Raw genomic sequence first — 21,886 nt, forward strand, 5'->3', positions numbered from 1 at the left:
TCATATAACTATGGTACATTTGCCCAAACTATGAAATTTAATTTTCTCACTTATGTCCTTCTCCTGTTCTAGGGTCCAATTTAAGGTATCACATTGTATTTAGTTGTCATGTCTCCTTAATCTCCCTGATCTAAGAGAGTTTCTCAATCTTTCCTTGTTTTCTCAGGTCCTTAATACTTTTGCAAAGTACTGGTCACATATTTTGTACCATGTCCCTTTTTTGGGCTTGTTTTAGTATTATTAGACTGGGGTTGTGTTTTTGAAAAGAGTACTGGGGATGTGAGCTTTTGGAAAGAATACCACACTGTATCAGAGGGTACATGTTACTATAATGATTTGTCATTGGTCAAACTGAACTTGCTCCTGGTTAAGGTGCTGTCTGCTAGGCCTCTCCATTGTAAGTTAGTATTTACCCTTTCTGTACAATCTTATGTGGCATTAGATCACTAAGTTCAGTCTCTATCCAAGAAGTGGGGGTATTAAGCTCCACCTCCTTGAAGAGGACAGTCTACACATAATATTTGGAATTCTTCTGTAAGAAGGATTTGTCCCTTTCCACCACTGATCTCTTTAATCAAGTACTGGATTTTTCCCCCCCCAAGTAAGCTCTACGCCCAACACGGGGAGTGAACTCAACAACCCCGAGATCAAGCCAGGAGTCCCATATAATCATTTATTTTTATCAACATGGATGAGTGGGTATTTACCACATTCTTTACATTATAATCCAATAGTGTCATTAATTTTGTTGCTTAAACTATTCCTGCTTTGGCCACTGGAAGCTATTTCAGGATAATGTCCAGAAGGTAACTGGCAATTTTGTAATATATGGCATAGTGAGTAGTTTTTTGGATATTTTAACAGAATATCAATTAATGTATAATGAATCTATCTCCCAATTATATCTAGAAAAAAAACCAGCTGAAGAGTGAGGTCAATTTAAAATAACAAAGTTTAGGGGCACCTGGGTGGCTCAGTCGGCTGAGCATACAACTCCTGGTTTTGGTTCAGATCATGATGTCAGGGTCATGAGATCAAGTCCCGTGTGGGACACCGGGCTTAGCAGGGAGTCTGCTTGGAATTCCCCCCCTCCCTGCTTGCATTCTATCTAAAATAAATAAATCTTTAAAAAAAATTTAAAAAAACCACAAAGTTTAGTTATGCTCTTTTCACTTTAAGAATTATGTGACACTGAAACAATCACTTCATTGACAAGATGCAAATATTGTCTTGACAGAATGTATAATTATGAGTAAATAATAAACCAGACAGAATTGCTACAAAATTTAAAGCTGTTAAGAATTTAACTGCGTGCACTTCCTCAGAAATCTAACATTTACCACTACACAAACAGCTGAGATCACAAAAGGTAACGTGCTAACCCAAACTGTCCACTGTCTGCTCTCTAAGCTCTGTAGCACCTAACGCTGACCATAAACTCCCCTCAGGACACCCAGCATGCTTCCTGGAGACAGCAGTACTCCTTTCACAGCTTCCACAATCACTTCTCTAAAACGTCTATCTTCAGGCTGATTTCTCTTCTGAGCTACAGATCTCCGTATCCCACTAACCAGCATGAAACCCAAATCCACCTTCTGCTCCAACCATCTCCTCCTGCATGCCCCCTTTCATTTAGTCATAGGGCTGTCCAACCAATTCGCGAAGAGAGGGTCTTGCAGACATTCTAAAATCTCCCCCTTTCCTCACCTCTTTTTAAAATCAACTTCTATGTTTTCTTCATTACTACCTTAGTTCGGGCCCCCATAATATTTGGCTGGGACAATTCCCAAACTGGTGCACCTGATATTTTTCCAGTCCATCTACCACGGTGCTTTCAATATAATCTCAGCAATTCATTCTTCTTATTTTTTAAAAAAGATTTTATTTATTTATTCGACAGAGATAGAGACAGCCAGCGAGAGAGGGAACACAAGCAGGGGGAGTGGGAGAGGAAGAAGCAGGCTCATAGCGGAGGAGCCTGATGTGGGGCTCGATCTCATAACGCCGGGATCACGCCCTGAGCTGAAGGCAGACGCTCAACCGCTGTGCCACCCAGCGCCCCATTCTTCTCCTTTAAAACCCTTAACTTCGGGGTGCCTGGGTGGTTCAGTCGGTTGAGTGTCTGCCTTTGGTTCAGGTCATGATTCCAGGGTCCTGGGATGGAGCCCTGTGTTGGGCTCCCTGCTCAGCAGGGAATCTGCCTCCCCTTTGCTCCTGCTCTTTCTCAAATGTATAAATTTTTAAAAAATAATAAAAATAAATAAAACCTTTAACTTCCCATTGCCTATAGGATAAACTCTATTAAACTCCTTGGTATCTTATATAAACAAGAGGTTTTATGATCTGTCTCCTGCCTAACTTTCCAGCCTCATCTCCTGGGTCCCATATCAGACTGTGTGCAGTTACTTAAGCACTCCGTCAGATCTCCAAGACCCTGAAAAACTTATTTCTCTGTAAGCAATAGTCTTCACCCTTTATTCTTTGCACACTAAACTAAAAATGTCTATCTCCTCTGAAGTGAGTCCCTCTCTTCTCTGCCCCCAAAACATGTTGTGAATACCTCGATTTTAGGAGCCATCAATAAGTGTTTGTTTTTTAAGATTTTAAGTAATCTCTACACCCAATGTGGGGCTCGAACTCATAACTTGGAGATGAAGAGTCAGACTCAATTGACTGGGCCAGCCAGACGCCCCTGGGGCTATCAATAATTATTTGTATACATGTCTATGTTTTCCATTGAACTATAAATTCCTGATGGCAGGAAATTACATTTTCCTCATGCTTGTACTCCCTGTTCCTGGCAAACAATAGACAATAACTGTGAAGGGGCGGAGGGCTGCTGGGTGGCTCAGTCGGTTGAGCATCTGCCTTTGGCTCAGGTCATGATCTCAGGGTCCTGGGATGGAGTCCTGCATCGGGCTCCCTGCTCAGCGGGGAGTCTGCTTTTCCCTCTGCCCCTCCACTCTCGTGGTCTCTCTCTCTAATAAATAAATAAAATCTTAAAAAAAAAAGAAAATCAGGACACATTTCTATCCATTTATCAAAAGAATGATTGTGAAGAAGATAGGCTCCAAGATACAGACAGAAGAATTCAGACTTTTTGATATAATAAAGAATTTATCTGTTCTTTGTCTTGGATTCCTAGCAAAAAGTTTCAAAAACCCTTGGAATTTCCTGAGTGATAGAAGTGTCTTCGTTATGCCAAAGAGGTGACTTAAGGTGGGTCCCAAGATAGCCTCAGTGATGGGGCTGCTCACTAGAAAGACCAATCACAGGATTAGAGGACTGAAATTTTGGGCCAGCCCAATCTACAGTGAGTGGGGGGGGGGGGGGCTAGAGGTTGAGTTCAATCACGCAGTGATTTAATCAATCATGCTGATGTAAATTAAGCCCAATCAAAACTCTAGACCCACAGGCCTGCTGCTGCATCTTGACTGGTGAACACAGTGATTTGCTGGGAGATGCCACCCAGATGCCACAAAATGAGGGCATGGAAGTGGTGTGTCCCCTTCTCCACTCAGACATTGCCCCATGAATCTCTTCAATTCCTGATCTGCATCCTTTATAATAAAACTGTAATCCTAAATACAGTGGTTTCAGTAAGTTCTGGGTCATTCTTCCAAATTATCACAATTGAGGGGTTGTGGGAAGCCCCAAATTTGTAGCAGGCTAGACAAGAGTATGGGTGGATTGGGGCACGGAAACTTGTCCTGCACAGTAAGGGAGGTCAGTCTTTGAAGGAGTTTGCTCTTACTCACAGGGTCCTTCCTAACTCCAGATAGCTAGTATCAGAACTGAACTGCAGGACACCCAGTTAGGATAGAAAATTAGTGTCAGAACAGTGACTTCAGAGCGATCTTAATGGTTTTGTTAATTTTTTTTTTTAAAGGGGAAGGAGACAAGTTCTTATTCTTAAAGCAGATATTTTCCTGTATTAGACCCTGAAACCAGGCTCACATTTATTCCTCCAGCCTACCTCCTGTAAGTGGTCTCTCGGGTGACTCTAATGTTTATGTAGATAATACATTCAACCACCATCTGTCTTCTCACTCACCTTCACCTCAATCCCCCACCTCTTACAAGCTCCTCATAACTCTTAGAGGCCTCAAACTAAAATGTTCCTTAGAGACAGATACCCTGCTTCAACATCTGAACCAGGCCAGGTACAGCACACTACAGGAAATTGAGGACTGAGGGGAGCTGAAGAATGTATGCCTCAACCAAGGGGGGTGGGGGGGCTGCCACTGAGACATAGCCACTGATGTCATCCAGGAAATGTGGATTAACTGTTGCCAGATGTACTGGTTTTTCTTCTAAAGAAAAGGTAGACTTCTGAACACTTACATGAAATCTCCAGATTTTTAAAACTAAGCAATTAAGTTTTTAAAAACAGACGAGATTACAAATGGTCCCAGATAACCAAAGGCTGACGGCTATTAACCCTGTTTATCACTACTTTAAATACTGCAGTTCCACAGGGCTGTCCTAGGCCGTTCTTTCTCACTCTGTACTCCCTCCTTAGGGGAGCACCATCCATCACACGATGACAGATACAGACGGTTCGTAAATGTATACTCTTATTTTCTTCTTTTTTTTTAATAGTACAGTGAAACAGCTCACACATAACTGATAAAGAGAAGAATACCAGGACAATACAGACATTGTGCAAGTCCACACATGATTTTTCAAAGCACATTAATGTTCAGAAGCACCAAGTTAACAGTGGAAGAGAATATATTCACGCAAAGGAAATGGAGTAAACCATTGAGCAATGCATGTCTCTTCACACTGCCCATTCATCATTCATCCCATATTCCTCTTCTTTGCTCCAACTGGTCAGAGATTTTCCGACGAGCGCTTATCCTGTGGTTTCCTGCAATCTCCGTGCAAAAGAACTGAACAAGGACAATAAATAGAACCAGCTATATGTAGGATCACTTCATTTATCTGCCAATGAGGTACCTTCTGTGTCTCCAACTGAGCAGCTTCAACCCTTCTTTGTAGTCCCTTCTATCAAGTTACCTTTATCTTTTCCTAAAAAGTTAAAGCCTATGTTTACTGGAGTATTTATTTATTTATTAAACAACTTAACTTGTCCTTTTAACTGCTGCTGGCATTTTCTAGAATTATTTTTCTTGGTGCTCTGCTTACAAAGTTGCATACATTTGGCGAATCTGCTCCCAGCTTTATCTTTTCCAGAAGCCCTTTTATTTTCAGCGAATGACTTTTGACAGTTTCTCAAAACCTCATGGTGAAATGCCCCTATCTCCAGCCAAAACATCTTTATTGAGCTCCAGAACTACATCTCCAACTGCCTGCTCAGTCTCTCCACTTGAATGTTCTAAAGGCATCCCAAAGGTTCTGTAGATTAAAAGAGCAGACTGCTCTCTGTGATCGGGTGCCTCCTGTGGTTGGCACCAGACTCTCCAGTGTGCCTGCACGAGTCTGCCAGCGTGCTTGCCTAAGTGCCACCATTTCCTCAAGACAGACTCCTACGCTGCCTACAAACTGGTCTCCCTATAGTTATTTTTCTCCTCTACAGTTCAGCGTTCACACATGGGCCAGAATGATCTTTTAAAAAAGCAAATCTAAAATCAACACCCCTCTGTCCCTTGCCTTGGTCTAGCATAAAACCTTAACTCTCTGGACACGGTCTGGCTTCTTTATGCACCACAACTCTGGCACCATCCTGTGTCCCTGTCTGACCACAGCGACCCCACCATGGAGTCTCTCTAACATCCAAGCTCTCACTCCAGGACATTCAAATGTGCTCTTTACTCAAACCTCAGCTTGAGAATCCAGAGGCTTCTCATCCTTCAAGTTTCAACTTTTTGTCCTTAGGCCGTAACTAGTAACTTTACCTAAATAGGTGTCCTCCTCCCCTAAGGATCCATCTCCACACTATTACATTAACTTGAGAGCATTTTTCCCTCAATTATGCCTTTATTTGTGTGCTTGCTATGCTACCAGTGTGTCTTCCTTCACTAAAGCTCAAAGTTAATGAGGCCTACCACGATGTCTTTACTCCATGCCAGTGACTGAATAGCACCACGTTTTAGAATTTAATAAATAAAAGAAGGAGTGAATGAATGAATAAATAAGTGGAATCCCATTTCCCCAGCTAACTGCTGCTCATCCCTCAGATAACAAACGGTTTAGAGTCACTTTCTCAGGGATGGATTGCTGCGTTGGGTCCCCATTCCACACGCTCATTGAACCTGTTCTTTTTCCTTTTTTTTTAATACCCCTTTATCAATTTTTAATGACATTTAATGTGTAAATTTTTTTATTACCCCTCTCCTCCACTGTAAGTTGCATGAGAGCAATGAACGTGCATGCCTTATTCCCTAATAGATCACAAGGGCCCACAGAGTAGAATGCCTGGCAGATGGATATTCAGTAACTGTTGCTGATTAAATATTTAACAAGTATTTGTTGAATGAATCTAATTATAAGTTTAGGAATTTTTTTTTCTTTTTATTACATTGTTAAAAAATAAAGAATGCTCAGTTTCTCAACCAAAATGGCTTTTAGTTTTTAAAAGTTCATGAATGAACATCAGGAGCAAAAACTTATCTCTGAGGTAAGGGTTATCATTTCCTCTCATAAACAAGTTTTTAATTTTGGGGGGAATAATACTACCAATTAACATCTGTGCACTGACTATGTGCAAATCCCTTCATAAACACTATAATCTCATTACTTGTCATGATTACCCTCTTATGGATATGGAATGGATATGGAGGCCTAGAGAATTTACTTGGAGAATCTGATGAAATGTATGGTTTTTCTCCTGAAAAACACATACAAGCATACACACAGATAATTTTATTTATAACAAGAGAGCTTCTATGGACTCCCTAGGGTTAATTTACAAACCCCCAGGGTTGAGTTCTCTGATAAAGAACTTCTGATTAGGGATGCCTCCTACACGATTGGGCAATGCTTCCCGTTTGTTTACTATCTTTGTTTCAATTCTGAAGACACTTTGTAGATGTTACAAATGTATTTATTATGTAGATTTGCTTCATGTTATTTTATATGCAACTGAAGCAGCTCTTATGAAGATATCTAGAGATAACTCTGCAGAATGAAGTCCCCCTGAATATTGTTACCTTTCATGAAGCTGATAATTTTGAATGCTTAGATTTTTATTATGAGACATACAGGGTTAACAACATTTCTTCCTATAACATAAAATCACTTCTAATTATTAAATTAGCATATATTAAAAATCTTGCACAGCTATTAACAGGTATCTGTGAGCCATTTATCACTGAAGAAACTGTAATGGACTTTCTGCATAAGAATGAATCATTTTTCCTGGTTTCCAAAAGTTGAGTGTTATTTGTTTTTATGACATTTCTTCTCAAAATTCAAAATTACTGCAAAGACATGCCTTATCTTACTTCTCCCATCTATTGAAAATGAGAACTTTGAAGACAACATTTCACATTTATTTATAAGAACAAAAACAAACCAAAAAGCAGATCTATTAAAGCCCACATACACGTACCAGGAAACCTGAAGGCAAAATAACCTCCTTTTCCCACACAAATAACAAGGAAACAAAATAACCCCCTTACCTGTCATGGTCTGTACTGCCCTTTCGCTGGAAGGCAGTGGCTCCTTTCTGTGAGGCCGAGTTAGTGAAGTGTCCTGTGCGGAAAACAGTCCAGGACTGTCAGTTAATTTCTTCCGGCCACTGGAGTTAGGGTTGGAGACTCTGCAGCTGCCTTGCACTATTGCACTTGTGAAAAGGTTTGTGTGTTCATCACTGCTGGCAGGATCGGAGTTGGGAGTGAATCCTCCAAGGGATAAACTTGGAGAACTTTCTGAACAGTCAATCTGTAAAGGTGTTTGCAATCCCAAAGCCAATGGACTAGATTCTGAAGGCTCTCGGTGGACCCACTGCTCTTCTCTATTTATTAAGCTTTTGGAAGGAGAGAGATGAGGGCAGGACATATGACATCGGTGCTTTTCCTTATGTTTATATCGCTCTCCAACAGTTTCCTTTCCAAATCGATAGCGTTTCAAAGACTCCAAAACAGATCTGGAAGAGCCAGTGTCCATGGAAACCTGGGGTTGCTCAGAAGAACGGTGTTCTCTGTGCTTGTGACGGTGCCTATGTTTGTGCTCGACCATCCAACCATAGGCCATCTCGGGAGGAACGCTAGGGTAGGTACTCATGGAAAGGAGGGGAGTCCTGCTGGTTGTGAGAAAGGCCTCCTGTCGAAGTAGTTTATGCTTTTTCTTATGGTATTTGGTGGGATTGAGAAGTAAATGACCAGCATGCATATAGGAAGGAGGTGGAAGTGGGGGGGTGAAAGAAGGAGAAGGAGGAGGAGGATAGAGAGTGGGAGGGTACCTTCCATAGTAACCTAATCCTAGGGGAGTGGCTGTAAGGGGTGAGGGAGAATAAGGCATGCCATAGGAAGGATAGAATCCAGTACTAGAAAGAGGAAAACTGAGGCTATGCATGAAGGGCATCTCCGCCATTGCCTCCCTCATCTTAGGAGGTCTCCCTCTCTTCTTTTTTAAGTCGGGTTTTCGAATGTAGTGCAAAGGGTCTAAGGGGAAAGAAGGATGTGTATAGAAACTATTAAAGTTGATTCGAAAAATAGTTGGCAGCAGGTCTCGGGGGATAAAATGATGACTTCGATGGGTGATTCGAATTTCGCTCAGACGACTTATCAATTCCTCCAGATCTGCGATGAAGTCCGGATCCTGTCTGCTTCGGAGCTGGGGGTATTTCTTTTTCCGTTTTCGTTTCTGCCTTTTCATCTTGTCATAGCTGAGGTAATCGTGATTCCTGCGCTTACATTTATGTTTATGTTTTTCTTTAAGACTGCTCAGGACTGTAGAGGTTTCAGGGGGAATCAGAGAAACATGTTCAAAAGAATGCCTCCTCTTTTTCTGTCCACAAAATTTCTCTGCTCTGTCTGATGTGCTGTTATTATCTGTTCCAATTCCACTATCACTGGGAATGGTCTCATCACTGTGAGACTCACTAATGGGAGAAGGAGTAGCTTCTTTCAGAGAGGTGAGTTCACTCAAGTGTGAAGGAGAATTTGGCAACAAAGTAGGAGGAGAGAGTCGCCTCCTCCCCTTTGAGGCCTTCTTCATTGCAAGAGTCTGAATCATGCTGCCCTGTCTGGAGTGTAAATGCAAATATGGCACTGAACTGGGTTCAACGAAGCCTGCGTCACTACTTACAGGGCTCTGACCTCCACTAGTCCCAGAAGACTGAGAGCAAATAGGTGATGGAAGAATCTCAGAACTACTAGCAGACGAAGGCAGTAAAGGGGGAAGGATCTGTCCTAATGCTGAGCCAGCTGCCTGCTGAGCAGTTTGCTCAAGGACAGCAAGGCTGGTAGGGCTACCAGAAAGAATGCCATTTAAAACAGTTTTTGGTTTTCGACCCCTTCTCTTTCCTATGTAAATGGTTCCTTTCTTGCTGACATTTATCTGTTGGCCCAATTTAGAGCCAAACGTAGCCGCAAGACTCGACACTGTGTTGTGGAGTTTGGATTGCACTTTCCCTTTATTACTTGATTCTACAGAGCTGGAAAGAATCTGATTCAACAGCTTCTTCCTCTTTAAAGTCTTCATTTTATTTATTTTGCGGATAATTGTTTTCATTAATTGTCCATTGTTTCTCTTGGTAATTTTTTTATCTGGTTCCATCTCAAGGTCACTCATGGTGCAGACAGCTGGCCTACGACTGTCGTCCAGATCATCTGGGTCCTGAAGCTGATCCTCACTCTCAAAGAAATCACTGCTGCTTCGACGGTTGTCACTTTCAGACTCTAGCTTGCTTGGACTCTCGGTGGCAACAAACGGAGCCACTGACAGTACAGGTGGCTTCATCTTGACCGGTGACCTCATCTGCCTCTTCGGTCTGCCTCGCTTTTTTGGAAAAGGAGACACAGAAAGGCTTTGTTTGAAGGAAGGAATTTCAATTTCTGGCTGTAAAATTGGGGGTTCCTGTTCTTCCTTAGACTGCAAAGAAAAAACTTTAGAGGCAGGGATTTTTAAAGTCCTTTTAGGTGGACCTTCCAGTTGAGGCATCTCCTTAGCTTTAGGTCTTCCTCTTTTGGGCTTGTAAATATCAGACAACAGGTCACTAGAGACACACATACTGGAGGATAGTTTGTGAGTAGCAAAAGCCTTGTGAGATGGTTTTTCACTATCAGTTAAGAGAGCAAGAGATGGAGTTGTGGACTTGCTCAACTTTGGCAATCGACGTTTAAGGAAGTCATGATCTACAAACGAAGATGGTCCAATGTTTTTCATAAACTTGGCTGGCTCAGAATTACTATTCGATAGTGAGCTACAAGAAACATTTTTAAAAAGCTCTGATCTTTCTAATTCTAGCCCTTTTGGAGACCGGCATGTGCTCCTTGCCACCACTTTAGTCCACCGAGGTTTTCTTCCTTTCCTTTTTTTTAATGGTTTGGACTGCAAACTAGTGCTTAGGCTTTCAGCAACCTGGCAGTGTTTGTCAGACGCAGTGACCGCACCAAGTTTTAGAAAGGGCTTGTTACTAAATAAACTAGTGAAGTTAACAACTGAAGGGGTTATTGTGTGAATACTGGATTCAGAAGTCAAACTTGGCTTTTTTCCCAGGGAAGAGCTTATTCTTGGAATATCTATATGTGTAGTTTTTGAATCAGTTAGCTCTTTATCAATCCCTTTACATTCAATACTCATGCTGTGACCCACAGACCTATGACCAATGTTCAAATGGGTACTTTCAGAAGTAAACTGGTTCTTCCCAACAGATTCAGAAATTTCTTCCATTAATTCTGTGGTAGGACTCAAAAGTAACGGATTAGGGGCCAACTGTGAAGAAGTTTCAGGGGGACTTCTGGTTAAAGGATTAACAGATACAGTAGGTGATGGGGAAGGGAGATTGCTTTCTCCTACTGCACTAAAAGGGGATTTTGCTGTAGATGCATCAGAAGCAGCTCCCATTTGAAAGTCCGGAGAAGTGCAATACACGGGAGGTTGCTTTTCATGCTTTGAGGTTTCATAAGGCCCCCTGTCACTGGATGAGAAACTGTCCTGCTGAATTTCTCCAAATTAATGATTTCTTTTCGAACTGAGAACTTTTCCAATATGCTTTCTTTACTCTGCCGTATAACATTCTTCTCAAAAGTTTTGCTGGTGGTACTATCTTTCAGGGATTCAGGAAGTTCCTGACTTTCATGACTACTGATGTTTGTACTACAAGAAGCCTTTAGTGGTTCCTGAGTAGGGAGCAGTGCTTCGGCTTTAAGGTTTATGGCATCTTTACTGACCAGTCCTGCCATTGAACAACTCACTAGTTTCTTTCCCATGTCCTTAGTAACTAATCCCATTGTTGAATTGGCTACAATCTTCTTTGCACAGTCCTTGGCCACCAGGCCGACAGTAGAACTCAACTTCTTGCCCAAGTCTTTATTAACCAGTCCAACCACAGTGCCAAGTCCTAACTTCTTTCCAGATTCCTTATTCACTAAACCTGGAACAATACCAATTCCTAGCTTCTTTCCTGAATCCTTGCTCAGCAGTCCTACTGTAGTGACAGTCCCTGGCTTTCTGCCTAAGTCTTTATTAATGAATACTGCTGTAGTGCCAGCTCCTAGTTTTTTCACAGAGTCCTTATTGACCAATCCTACTGTTGCATTAAACACTGGCTTTTTCCCAGGATCTTTAGTTACCAATCCAACTGCTGTGCTGATAGCTGGTTTTTTTATTAAGTCCTTATGTATTATTCCAGCTACAGAGCCAACACCTGCTTTCCTGATCAAATCCTTGCTAACCAATCCCGCAGTAGTGCCAGTTCCTAACTTCTTCGGTTTAGTCTTGGAAGACTTAGAGGGAGGACAAGTTGCAATGAGCTGTGCCAACTTTTCTGTCACACTAGTTCCTCCATTAAGTAATGCTCTGTCCTTTAAATCAGGATCCCGGCCACCAACAAGAGTAGATGATGCCGCATTAATGTAATCTGTCATTTCTGAGTGCACTGGAGAAAGCTTCTTAGACAAAGGACTGTTTTCTCCCTGTGAATGAAGATGGATGCTCTCTTCAGACTGGCATTCAACGGCTGCAACATCACCTGTTTTCTTGTACAACTTTGAAGGGTCCTAAAATTTGAACAAGAAAAAGGTTTCAGAGAGAGTAAGTAAACCTTCTATCACTTCCGTTTAGCATTATAAGTGAACAGACCAACTGATCACGTATCAGGTAAAAGGTAGGCAATAGTGCTTTTTGAAAAAAAAAACCTGACAAATGTTACACTGTGTCACAGGATGTGAGTTCCTCCGCTGCTGTCAGAGGCTAGCAAAATGTTATCTTTTTTGACTTCCAACCTACCATATAAATCTATATATTACTCAGTATTTAGAAATATCCCTATCCTTTTCTGACATTGTTTTAAAAAGGCAAATTACCAGTCTACTCTTACTTTACATTAAACTGAATAAATGCACATCAGCATACAAATACACTGTTTTTGAAAACAGAAATATTGTTAGTTACAATATCCCATGGTCCTCTTTTAAAATAATCTATCACAGCCTACCTCCTTCATTGATTTCAAAGATTTCCAACCAGCGCTGTATGACCCCACCCATTTCCACTCCTTTAGCTCACTCTCACTTACGGTCTAGAATGAGTAGTCACTCCAGTTCCCTCTTAAGTGACACGAATAAAAAGGACAATGAAATACATTCATATTTTCTTTAGAATGTATTTTTACATAACATTTTTGGGCTCCAAGTAACTTTTAAGTCATTAACATAAATTGTTATCCAGTTCATGAATCCTCACCGTATACTTTACAAGTGAATTCATTACTTCACACAGCAATCTGTTTTACTTTTGGATAACAATTAAAGAGTTGTCTTCTAGGGCACCTGGGTGGCTCAGTCGGTTAAAAGTCTGCCTTCAGCTCAGGTCATGATCCCAGGACCCCAGCGTCCTGGTTTCGAGCCCGCATTAGGCTCCTCGCTTAGTGGGGAGGCAGCTTCTCCCACCCCCTCTCCCTCTCCTTGCTGCTTCTCCTGCTTATGCTCTCTCTCTCGTTATCTGTCAAATAAAAACATAAAATCTTTAAAAAAAAAAAAGAGCTCTTTTATCCACTTCCTCTTTTTTCCTTCAGCATAGTTTTTTTTTAAACAATTAAAGTAATAATTGACAGAAAGAGTTCTTTTTAACCATGAAACAGAAATGAAAGACTTGAACAAATGGAAAGACATACTGTGTTCGTGGATAAGACAACATAAAGATGACAATTTTTCCCTAAACAAATTTATAAATTTAATGTTATCCCTATAAAAATACCACCAAGATTTCTTTCAGGAATAAGAAAAATTATCATATTCATTGGGAAAAACCGACAAGCAAGAATACCTAGCAAAATCTAAAAAGAAGAAAAGTTGGGGCACCTGGGTGGCTCAGTTGGCTAAGTGTCTCACTCACTTTTTTTTTTTTTTTTTTTAAGATTTTACTTATTTATTTGACAGAGAGAGACAGCCAGTGAGAGAGGGAACACAAGCAGGGGGAGTGGAAGAGGAAGAAGCAGGCTCCTAGCAGATGAGCCTGATGTGGTGCTCGATCCCAGAATGCTGGGATCACACCCTGAGCCGAAGGCAGACGCTTAACGACTGCGCCACCCAGGTGCCCCAAGTGTCTCACTCTTGATTTCAGCTCAGATCATGATCTCAGAGTTGTGAGATCAAGCCCCGCATCCATGGAGCCGGTGTAAGATTCTCTCTATCCCTCTGCTCCCCAACCCAAACATGAAAAGAAGAAAAGAAAGGGGATAACTGCACCAAATGTTAAAAGTATTTTTTAAAGCTTCTATCGTGAAAACAGTATGGAACTGACATCTGAAAAGACGAAAGAACCAATGGAACAGGGCAGAGCAACAAAACACAAACATCCAGACATGAACTCTATGTAACACGGTATGACTCCTGTTACAGCAGGGAGATCGGTGAGAACTAGGAAACTACCACCTACATTAACTATGCCTCTGACCAAGGAATCCCACTGTGGGAGAGCTATTCCGAGAGACATCGGCAGAAATACAATGGCTACAGAAAGTTGTAAAACGTACCACTATGTTTTAAGATTTTATTTTTAAGAATCTCTACACCCTACGGGGGGCTTGAACTCCACAACCCTGAGACGAAAAAGCCAGACAGGTGCCCCTGCCACTATTTTAATAGCAAATCCCTAAAATGATTATCTACAGGAGAGTGGTTGAATAAACCAAAGTATATCTGTACAACAAAGTACTATGAAACTGGAAAAAAAATAAGGAGGTATCGACATACTGCTGTGATGCTCTTCAAGAATATACTGTTAGATGAAAAAAGCAGGATAGAGGAATATGAGTATATACCTGATTATATAAACATGGAAGAAAAAACGAAAAATGAATGAAAATGGTGACCTATGAGGAAGGAAAGAAACCTAGAAGTTAGATCTCTGCATTTGCTTATGGTTCTAACTTTGCAGTTAGTGTTTTAAATATTTAAGAAACAAAATTACATCATATAGAAAAATATTCCACATCTCTAAATATTGAAAACAATGTAAACATATACATCTATCAAATTAACTACATAGCTACATGGAAAACAATTATTTTGAATTATCTTTTTAAAAGATTTATGTATTTATTTTAGAGATGAGAGAGCATGCACGAGCACAAGTAGGGGGAGGGGCAGAGAGAGAGAGAAAGACAAGCAGACTCCTCACTAAGCACAGAACCCCACACAGGGTTCAATCCCACAACCCTGATAACATGACCGGAGCTGAAATCAAGAGCTGGAAGCTTAACCGACTGAGCCACCCAGGCACCCCTATTTTGAATTAGTTTAAAACACAGTATTTAGACAACATGTTTTAAAGACAAAAAGCTGCCCATAAAAAAAATCTTAAATTGCATCCAGCGAGAGTATCAGTATTGGTATATTGGTATAATTATTTTGAACCTAGATAGATGGATAATTGATAGACAAACAGATCAAATAAGTACTATATGAATGTCATTACAAACCAAAATTATGGAAGAAGGAAGGTGATATAATACAAAATCAAAGAGGTTAACTAAAAACGCTGTAATTTTGGGGTGCCTGGGTAGTTCAGTCAGTTAAGTGTCTAACTTGGGCTCAGGTCATGATCCCAGGGTCCTGGGATTGAGCCCCACATCACTCTCTCTGCTCAACGGGGAGCCTGCTTCTCTCTCTCCTCTGCCATTCCCCCTGCTTGTGCTCTCTGCCTCTCTCTCTCTGTCAAATAAATAAAATAAAAATCTTAAAAAAAACAAACCTATAATTTTAAGCTGGAATTAGAAATGTACAAAATCTTTAACACGCATGTGTGCGCACATACACACATGCTTATTCCCCTATCTCCATCAAATGGCCTATAAACAATGAAATTCCAGTAGCAATGAACACCTCTAATACTCAAGACTGTGGTCCCTACCTACTACTTCCCATTAAAATGAACCAGAGTTCCTTGTAGAACAGACTGTTTCCAAGTATTAGGAAATGTACAAGAGGATCCAAGGGATGCATATGTATCTCTTCCCTTGTACCAGTCACTCTATACTTTTTAATCTGAAATTTACCATAATGAAATGCTTTTATTAAAAAAATTTCTTACTAAGAGTGAAGTAAAATTTGCCTTTCTGTAACCTGCATTTACTGATCTGAGTCTCACCTTCCCAAACCCCACAGAATAAGTCTAAGCGCTCTGCTTTCCAAAAGCTTTTCACCCATTTGAACTCAACCAACATAGTCAATCTTCTGTCCCTAAGCGGTTTCACATCTTTTCTGTCATTTTCCGATAGCCTAGTTTCGGTTTCTTAATACTCGTCTTTACGCTGTGGCAACTAAAGCAGAACACAGCACCACCAACAGCTGATGAAATCAGAGTTAAGGGAACGTAATTACCTCTTTTCGACTAGACTCTTACAATTTTGCTCAAGAGGAAACAGACTTTTTTGACAGTCTCCTGTATAATTTATGTCAAGCTTGTAATTAAAGAACATCTTATATTTTCTTCCCATTCTATTAAGAAACAATATTCTCATTCTGTACTTTCACACTTTTCAAAATTTAAAAATTAAGAGGCTTTATTATTTTATGTATTTAAAAATATATTTGTATCTGAAAATTATGGCATTGCCAATTTTAAAACTGACCTAGGGGTGCCTGGGTGGCTTAGCCGTTAGGTGTCTGTCTTCGACTCAGGACATGATCCCAGGGTTCTGGGATCGACCCTGCTCAATGGGCTCCCTGCTCAATGGGAAGCCTGCTTCTCCCTCTCCCACTCCCCCTGCTTATGTTCTCTCTCTCGCTGTGTCTGTCAAATAAATAAAATCGTAAAAAATAAATAATAAAACAGACTTAAATCTTTCTTGTATAAACTATGACTATGTGCAATAACATTGATAAAGCTTATTAACAGTAGTGAATGGAAGGAGCCACTGTATACTATGTGATTCCATTCATATTTGGTTCACAAATAGGCATTACTAGTCATAACATTAGAAGTCAGGAAAGCAGTCACCCCTGGTATGAGGTAGTGTGGTACGTGGTAGGAGTAAAAGGAAAGGAGCATGGGAAGGGCTTAACGGGCGCTGGCAGTGTTCTCTCTCTCACCTGAATGCTTGTTAAATGGGGTGTTTGGGTTTGTGAAAATTCATTGAGCTGTCACACTTATGAATTAAATGTATTTATACTTCAATTAAAGTTATTTTTAAAAATTTTGCCTAAAAGTAGAGATATATATATATACAGCTCCCATAAGCTGTGAAAGGACTGGAGTTCAATCTGGATTTTTCATCCCATCAGAAATATAGATCTCCAATGAACTAAAATCAGCCTAAGGCAGTATCCCACAGTAAATGGTCAATGATTAAAGAGAAGAAAAACAACAACAACAACAACAAAGACATATGTAGATAATTTGGTTTTGGTTTCAAAGACCTTTTCTTCCAAATCCTGATATTAGATAAACTGAGTTGGTGAGTTAATAAGATGTAAAAAAAGTACATTTGGTACTGGTGATATTATCCTCTTACATTTCCTTTTTTCTTTTTAAGATTTTATTTATTTACTTGTCAGAGAGAGAGAGAGAGACTGAGAGAGAGCACAAGCAGGGGGAGGAGCAGGCAGAGGGAGAACCCAACTCCCCCCTGAGCAAAGAATGCCAATGCGGGGCTTATCCCAGGATGTTGGGATCATGACCCAAGCCAAAGGCAAACGCTCAACTGACTGAGCCACCCAGGCACCTCTCCTCTTACACTTCTAAGAACCCTTTAAAATGACAACTAGTAATAATAAGTACCATTTTTAAGACAGTATATATTAGCCAATGGATAAATTATTGTATCAAAGCATCCGAGTAGGCATATAATTTTTTTCAACATGAAAAGAGCTTTCTCCCAAATATAAAGGTATGCTTATTTTTAAAAAGAGACAGAAATACTATCACCCATGGAAAAACACTTTTACATTTCAGATACTTCCATCACATGCACAACATGCACATGTACATTCTTTCATAACAATGAGCCCAAAATGCTTTTTGTTTTGTAGCTCAGTTAAATGATACTAGGAAGATACCTCTCTGTGCAAATAAATCAGGAGTTAGACTACTGATTCAACGGTTTCATAATAGTCCATAATTCATAAAATCAACCTCTGACTTCCTGCTTTTAAAATAATTTCATTTTTTATTATGAATATATGATGAACATGCAATTACATCAATCTTTGACTACTTGTCCAATTACTTCCTTCAGAGAACTACTAGATCTAAAGGGATATACAATAAATAGTTACACATGTGGACCAGCTACACACGAAAGGGAAAAGAATGTTTTTTTAAAAGTAAAAAAAAAAAACTTCATTATAAAAATCCAGACTGTACAAACAATACATTTCTGCAACTCAAGATAACACTTTAGGATTTGTGATTTCCTACACTGTTAGGCAATGCTTCTTATAGCAGAAACAACAATACCATCTGACAACTCAACCCTGATAATTCTGAAATTAAACATTGCCAATTTGGGTGATTTGGTTATAGCTATGTTCAGAGATTTTACTGTCTCCCATTTACCGTTTCAGTAAGTTCATTAAGTTTCATTTCAGATGCTATTATTTCTAGGATTATTATTTAAGTTCATTTTCAAATCTACTTGCTATTGTCCTGTTTTTATCAAATCGCTTTTTGTCCATTTAAACACTTAAAAATCTGGGGCGCCTGGGTGGCTCAGTCGTTAAGCGTCTGCCTTCGGCTCAGGGTGTGATCTCAGAGTCCTGGGATTGAGCCCCACATCAGGCTCCTCCGCTGGGAGCCTGCTTCTTTCTCTCTCTCTCTCCCCCTGCCTGTGTTCCCTCTCTCGCTGGCTGTCTCTCTGCCAAATAAATAAATAAAATCTTAAAAAAAAAATAAACACTTAAAAATCTTTCAGATGGTTTCCGTATCTACAGCTCTTTGGATGTGAAGGCTATGTGTGCATGTACTAACTTGCCCTACTGTGAGTTTGTGCTCATGTGCAGTCTGTAATTTTCTGTTTACTGTTTACGTTATGCCATGTAAGTTTTTTTGGTGGGATGTCAATGTTCTAAATGTGAACAGAAGACTGTGTATTCCCATTTTCAGTGTTTAAAATTTCACAACCTATTAAGTTTTTTGAATTTCTATTTACATTTCATTTACCACCTGTTATTTTGAATGTCCTGTCACGATTTTGCTGGCTGTGCGTATTTCTTCAGCACGGAAATAAATAACTGTTCAAAAGCCTTGGTACCTACTATCTTTCTACATTGTGGAATTTATCATTACTGATTTAAAAGAACCCTCAGTATGTTAGAAATAATAGTTCTTTTTTCTCTCATGTTACACATATTTCCCCCAATTTATCAGTTGTCTTTCCACTTCCCATTAGATTTCTTACAAAGTTACAATCTATTATGCATTCAAATACCTATGAAAAACTACTAAGCACCTCACACAGGCTGTCAGTGAACCCCACAACTAAATGATGTAGGTATTATAATTAACCTCAGTAAGAAGGACAAGAGAAAAGTTGAGATACTACCAGCCCAAGGTCACCTAACCAGGTAAGCGACCAAGGTATGACTTAAACCTAGTCTCATTTCACAGTCAAAGCTCTTAACTATTACAGTCAATAAAACAGTCTCTTTAGCTCTACAGCTGTTTTCATACTGTATCTGGGAAGGTCAAACTTTCCTGAAGACAACAATCTTCACCATATTTTCAAGAATGGTTTTTTTTCTTTTTAGTTTAAATTATTTATGTATCTTGAATTTTGAAAATAATCTGTGAGTAGGTACTCAGCTTTAACCTTTTTCCTACGTCGTAAAAAGTTGTTCACTGTTTAATGGAGTACAGAATATCAGTTGGCGGAAGACTGAAAATGTTCTGGAGGTGGATGGTGATGATGATTTCACAACAATGTGAACGTACTTAATGCCCACAGAACTGTATATGTAAAACTGGTTTAAAAGGTAAATTTGACGTTATGTATATTTTACCACATTAAAAATTCACAGATAAATTTTGGGAGAACTGACCTTCATGATGATCCTGTTCAAAAACATTTCCATTTGTTCAAGACTCAATAATATTTTGCAGCTTTCTTCTTCTAGATCTTAAACCCTGAAAGTTGGTTATTTCCAGATATTACTGTTTTCTCATTTACTACTCTATTAGTCAATCACCTCACTGAATTCTCTTACAAGCTTTTTGACTGTCTTGGAATATCAATGTATACATCATCATCTGCAAATAATAGTAATCTTAATTACTTTTTCTATTTTTATCCTTCTAATTTCTCCTTTCCAATTTTATTAACTAGTATCTCCCAGTAACATTATTACATAACAGTGACCACAAAGAGCATCTGCTTCATCTACATTTCAATGCAAATGCTCTGATATCTATCTACATACATGTGTACATATATACATAAGCTCATTTATATGTCTACATATATTACATACTTTTACATATTTATTTTACACATTAAGGGAATATCAGTTTTTCTCTTTTTTTAGCTACTGGTGTTTCTAGTATTATACTCCCTTGGATTTCTGGGGAAAAACAATCCATAGTAATACATAGCTCTTTTTTTCCCTTTAAATAAACAATTTTTTAAAAAAGATTTTATTTACTTATTTGAGAAAGGGCGTGTGTGCGTGCCGGCACGATTATGAGTGGGGGCCAGGGACAGGGGAGAGGGAGAAGCGACTCCCTGCTGAGCAGGCAGCCTGACACTGGGCTCAATCCCAAGGCCCTAGGATCATGCCCTGAGCTGAAGGCAGATGCTTACCTGAGCCACCCAGGCACCCCTCCTTTAAAGAGACATTTTGAGATAATTGTAATTTCACCTGTAGTTGTGAGAAATAATAGAGATCCAATATACCCTTTACCCAAGTTCCTCCAGTAACACCTTGCAAAAGTATAGTTACCACAACCAGAATACTGATATCAACATAATCCACAGATCTTATTCAGATTCTCCCAGTTTTACACATATTCATTTGTGTGTTTTTATATACGTGTTTAGTTCTATACAGTTTTATCATCACCTGTGTAGGTCCACACATCCAGCACTACAATCAAGACACAGAATGGTCCCATCACCAAAAGGATCACTTGTGTTGTCTGTGTATTGCAGAGCTTCATATTTTTTAACTAAGAAAATAATAACTGAAGTCAAAGACTGTAAGCCTTGGCTATCGATTGTTAATGACATAAATGACATAAGACAAGCACAGAGCTACCACAACATTCTGTAAAGATGAAGGACACCTATGAACTTGTTTCCATAAAATATAGAGCAAATCTACTTCTATCTTGCCAAATTAAGTTGAAATATGCTTAAGACTTTTTGTCAAAATAGGCAAAAAACTTTGCTTTGACATTTAAAGATTTAACAGTTCCAAGGACTGATTTGTAACCTTGAGACTAAAATGAAGTCCTTATAGAACTACATAGGCTATTTATTATAAAAGGTAGTTTCAATCATTAAGAATTATAGATTTTCATTCTTGAACAGTGGTATAATAATACAGTAATATACCTTTAATTAATTCAACAAATCTAAATAATACTAGGTGTAGTCCTCCTTGTATATATATTTAAAAGTAAGCTAAAGCAAAACTTACCCATATTCAGAAGAATGTGAGTATGTGCTCAAACAAGATTATTGTGTAGTTTCCCTTTTTGTGCTATCTTTGTAAGGCTTTAGAATTAATAATATGCTTGCCTTCTTCCCTTTCTTAGGCTCTGCAAATGTCTGAATAATTTTGGAATTATCGGTCTCCTCAAGGTTTTATAGAATTAAACCAAAGTCAGGAACAGGATTTCTGGGCAACAGTATTAACTGTGAGAGACTTCTCTATTATTAATTTTTGATGATCGGTAAGTTAAAATTTTCTGTGATTTCTGGAATCAGAGTTAGTAAATTATCTTTTTTTAAAAAATCACTGTTACCCATGTTTTCACATTTATTTGCATTCACATAATTTTTTAAGATTTTATTTTTAAGTAATCTCTGCACCCAATGTGGGTTTGTTTTTTTTTAAAGATTTTATTTATTTTTATTTATTTATTTGACAGAGACAGCCAGTGAGAGAGGGAACACAAGCAGGGGGAGTGGGAGAGGAAGAAGCAGGCTCCTAGTGGAGGAGCCTGATGTGGGGCTCGATCCCAGAACGCTGTGATCACGCCCTGAGCCGAAGGCAGATGCTTAACGACTGCGCCACCCAGGCGCCCCAATGTGGGGTTTGAACTCACCACCCTGAGCTCCACTAACTGAGCCAGCCAGGAGCCCCTTCTTTGC

At 39.5% G+C, this 21,886-nt stretch overlaps 1 protein-coding gene across 1 annotated transcript in view; it reads right to left on the bottom strand.

Moving 5' to 3' along the window:
* Window positions 1-21,886, bottom strand: part of ASH1L (ASH1 like histone lysine methyltransferase) — a 162,897-nt gene that overhangs the window by 104,284 nt on the left and 36,727 nt on the right. The window contains 2 exon segments of the mRNA XM_008696570.2: window positions 7,587-11,075; window positions 11,078-12,131. Coding sequence (XP_008694792.2) covers window positions 7,587-11,075; window positions 11,078-12,131 — 4,543 coding nt within the window.

This window comes from Ursus maritimus, unplaced genomic scaffold (genome assembly GCF_017311325.1).
Source record: "Ursus maritimus isolate PB19 unplaced genomic scaffold, ASM1731132v1 scaffold_2, whole genome shotgun sequence".
NCBI classification, from domain to species: domain Eukaryota; kingdom Metazoa; phylum Chordata; class Mammalia; order Carnivora; family Ursidae; genus Ursus; species Ursus maritimus.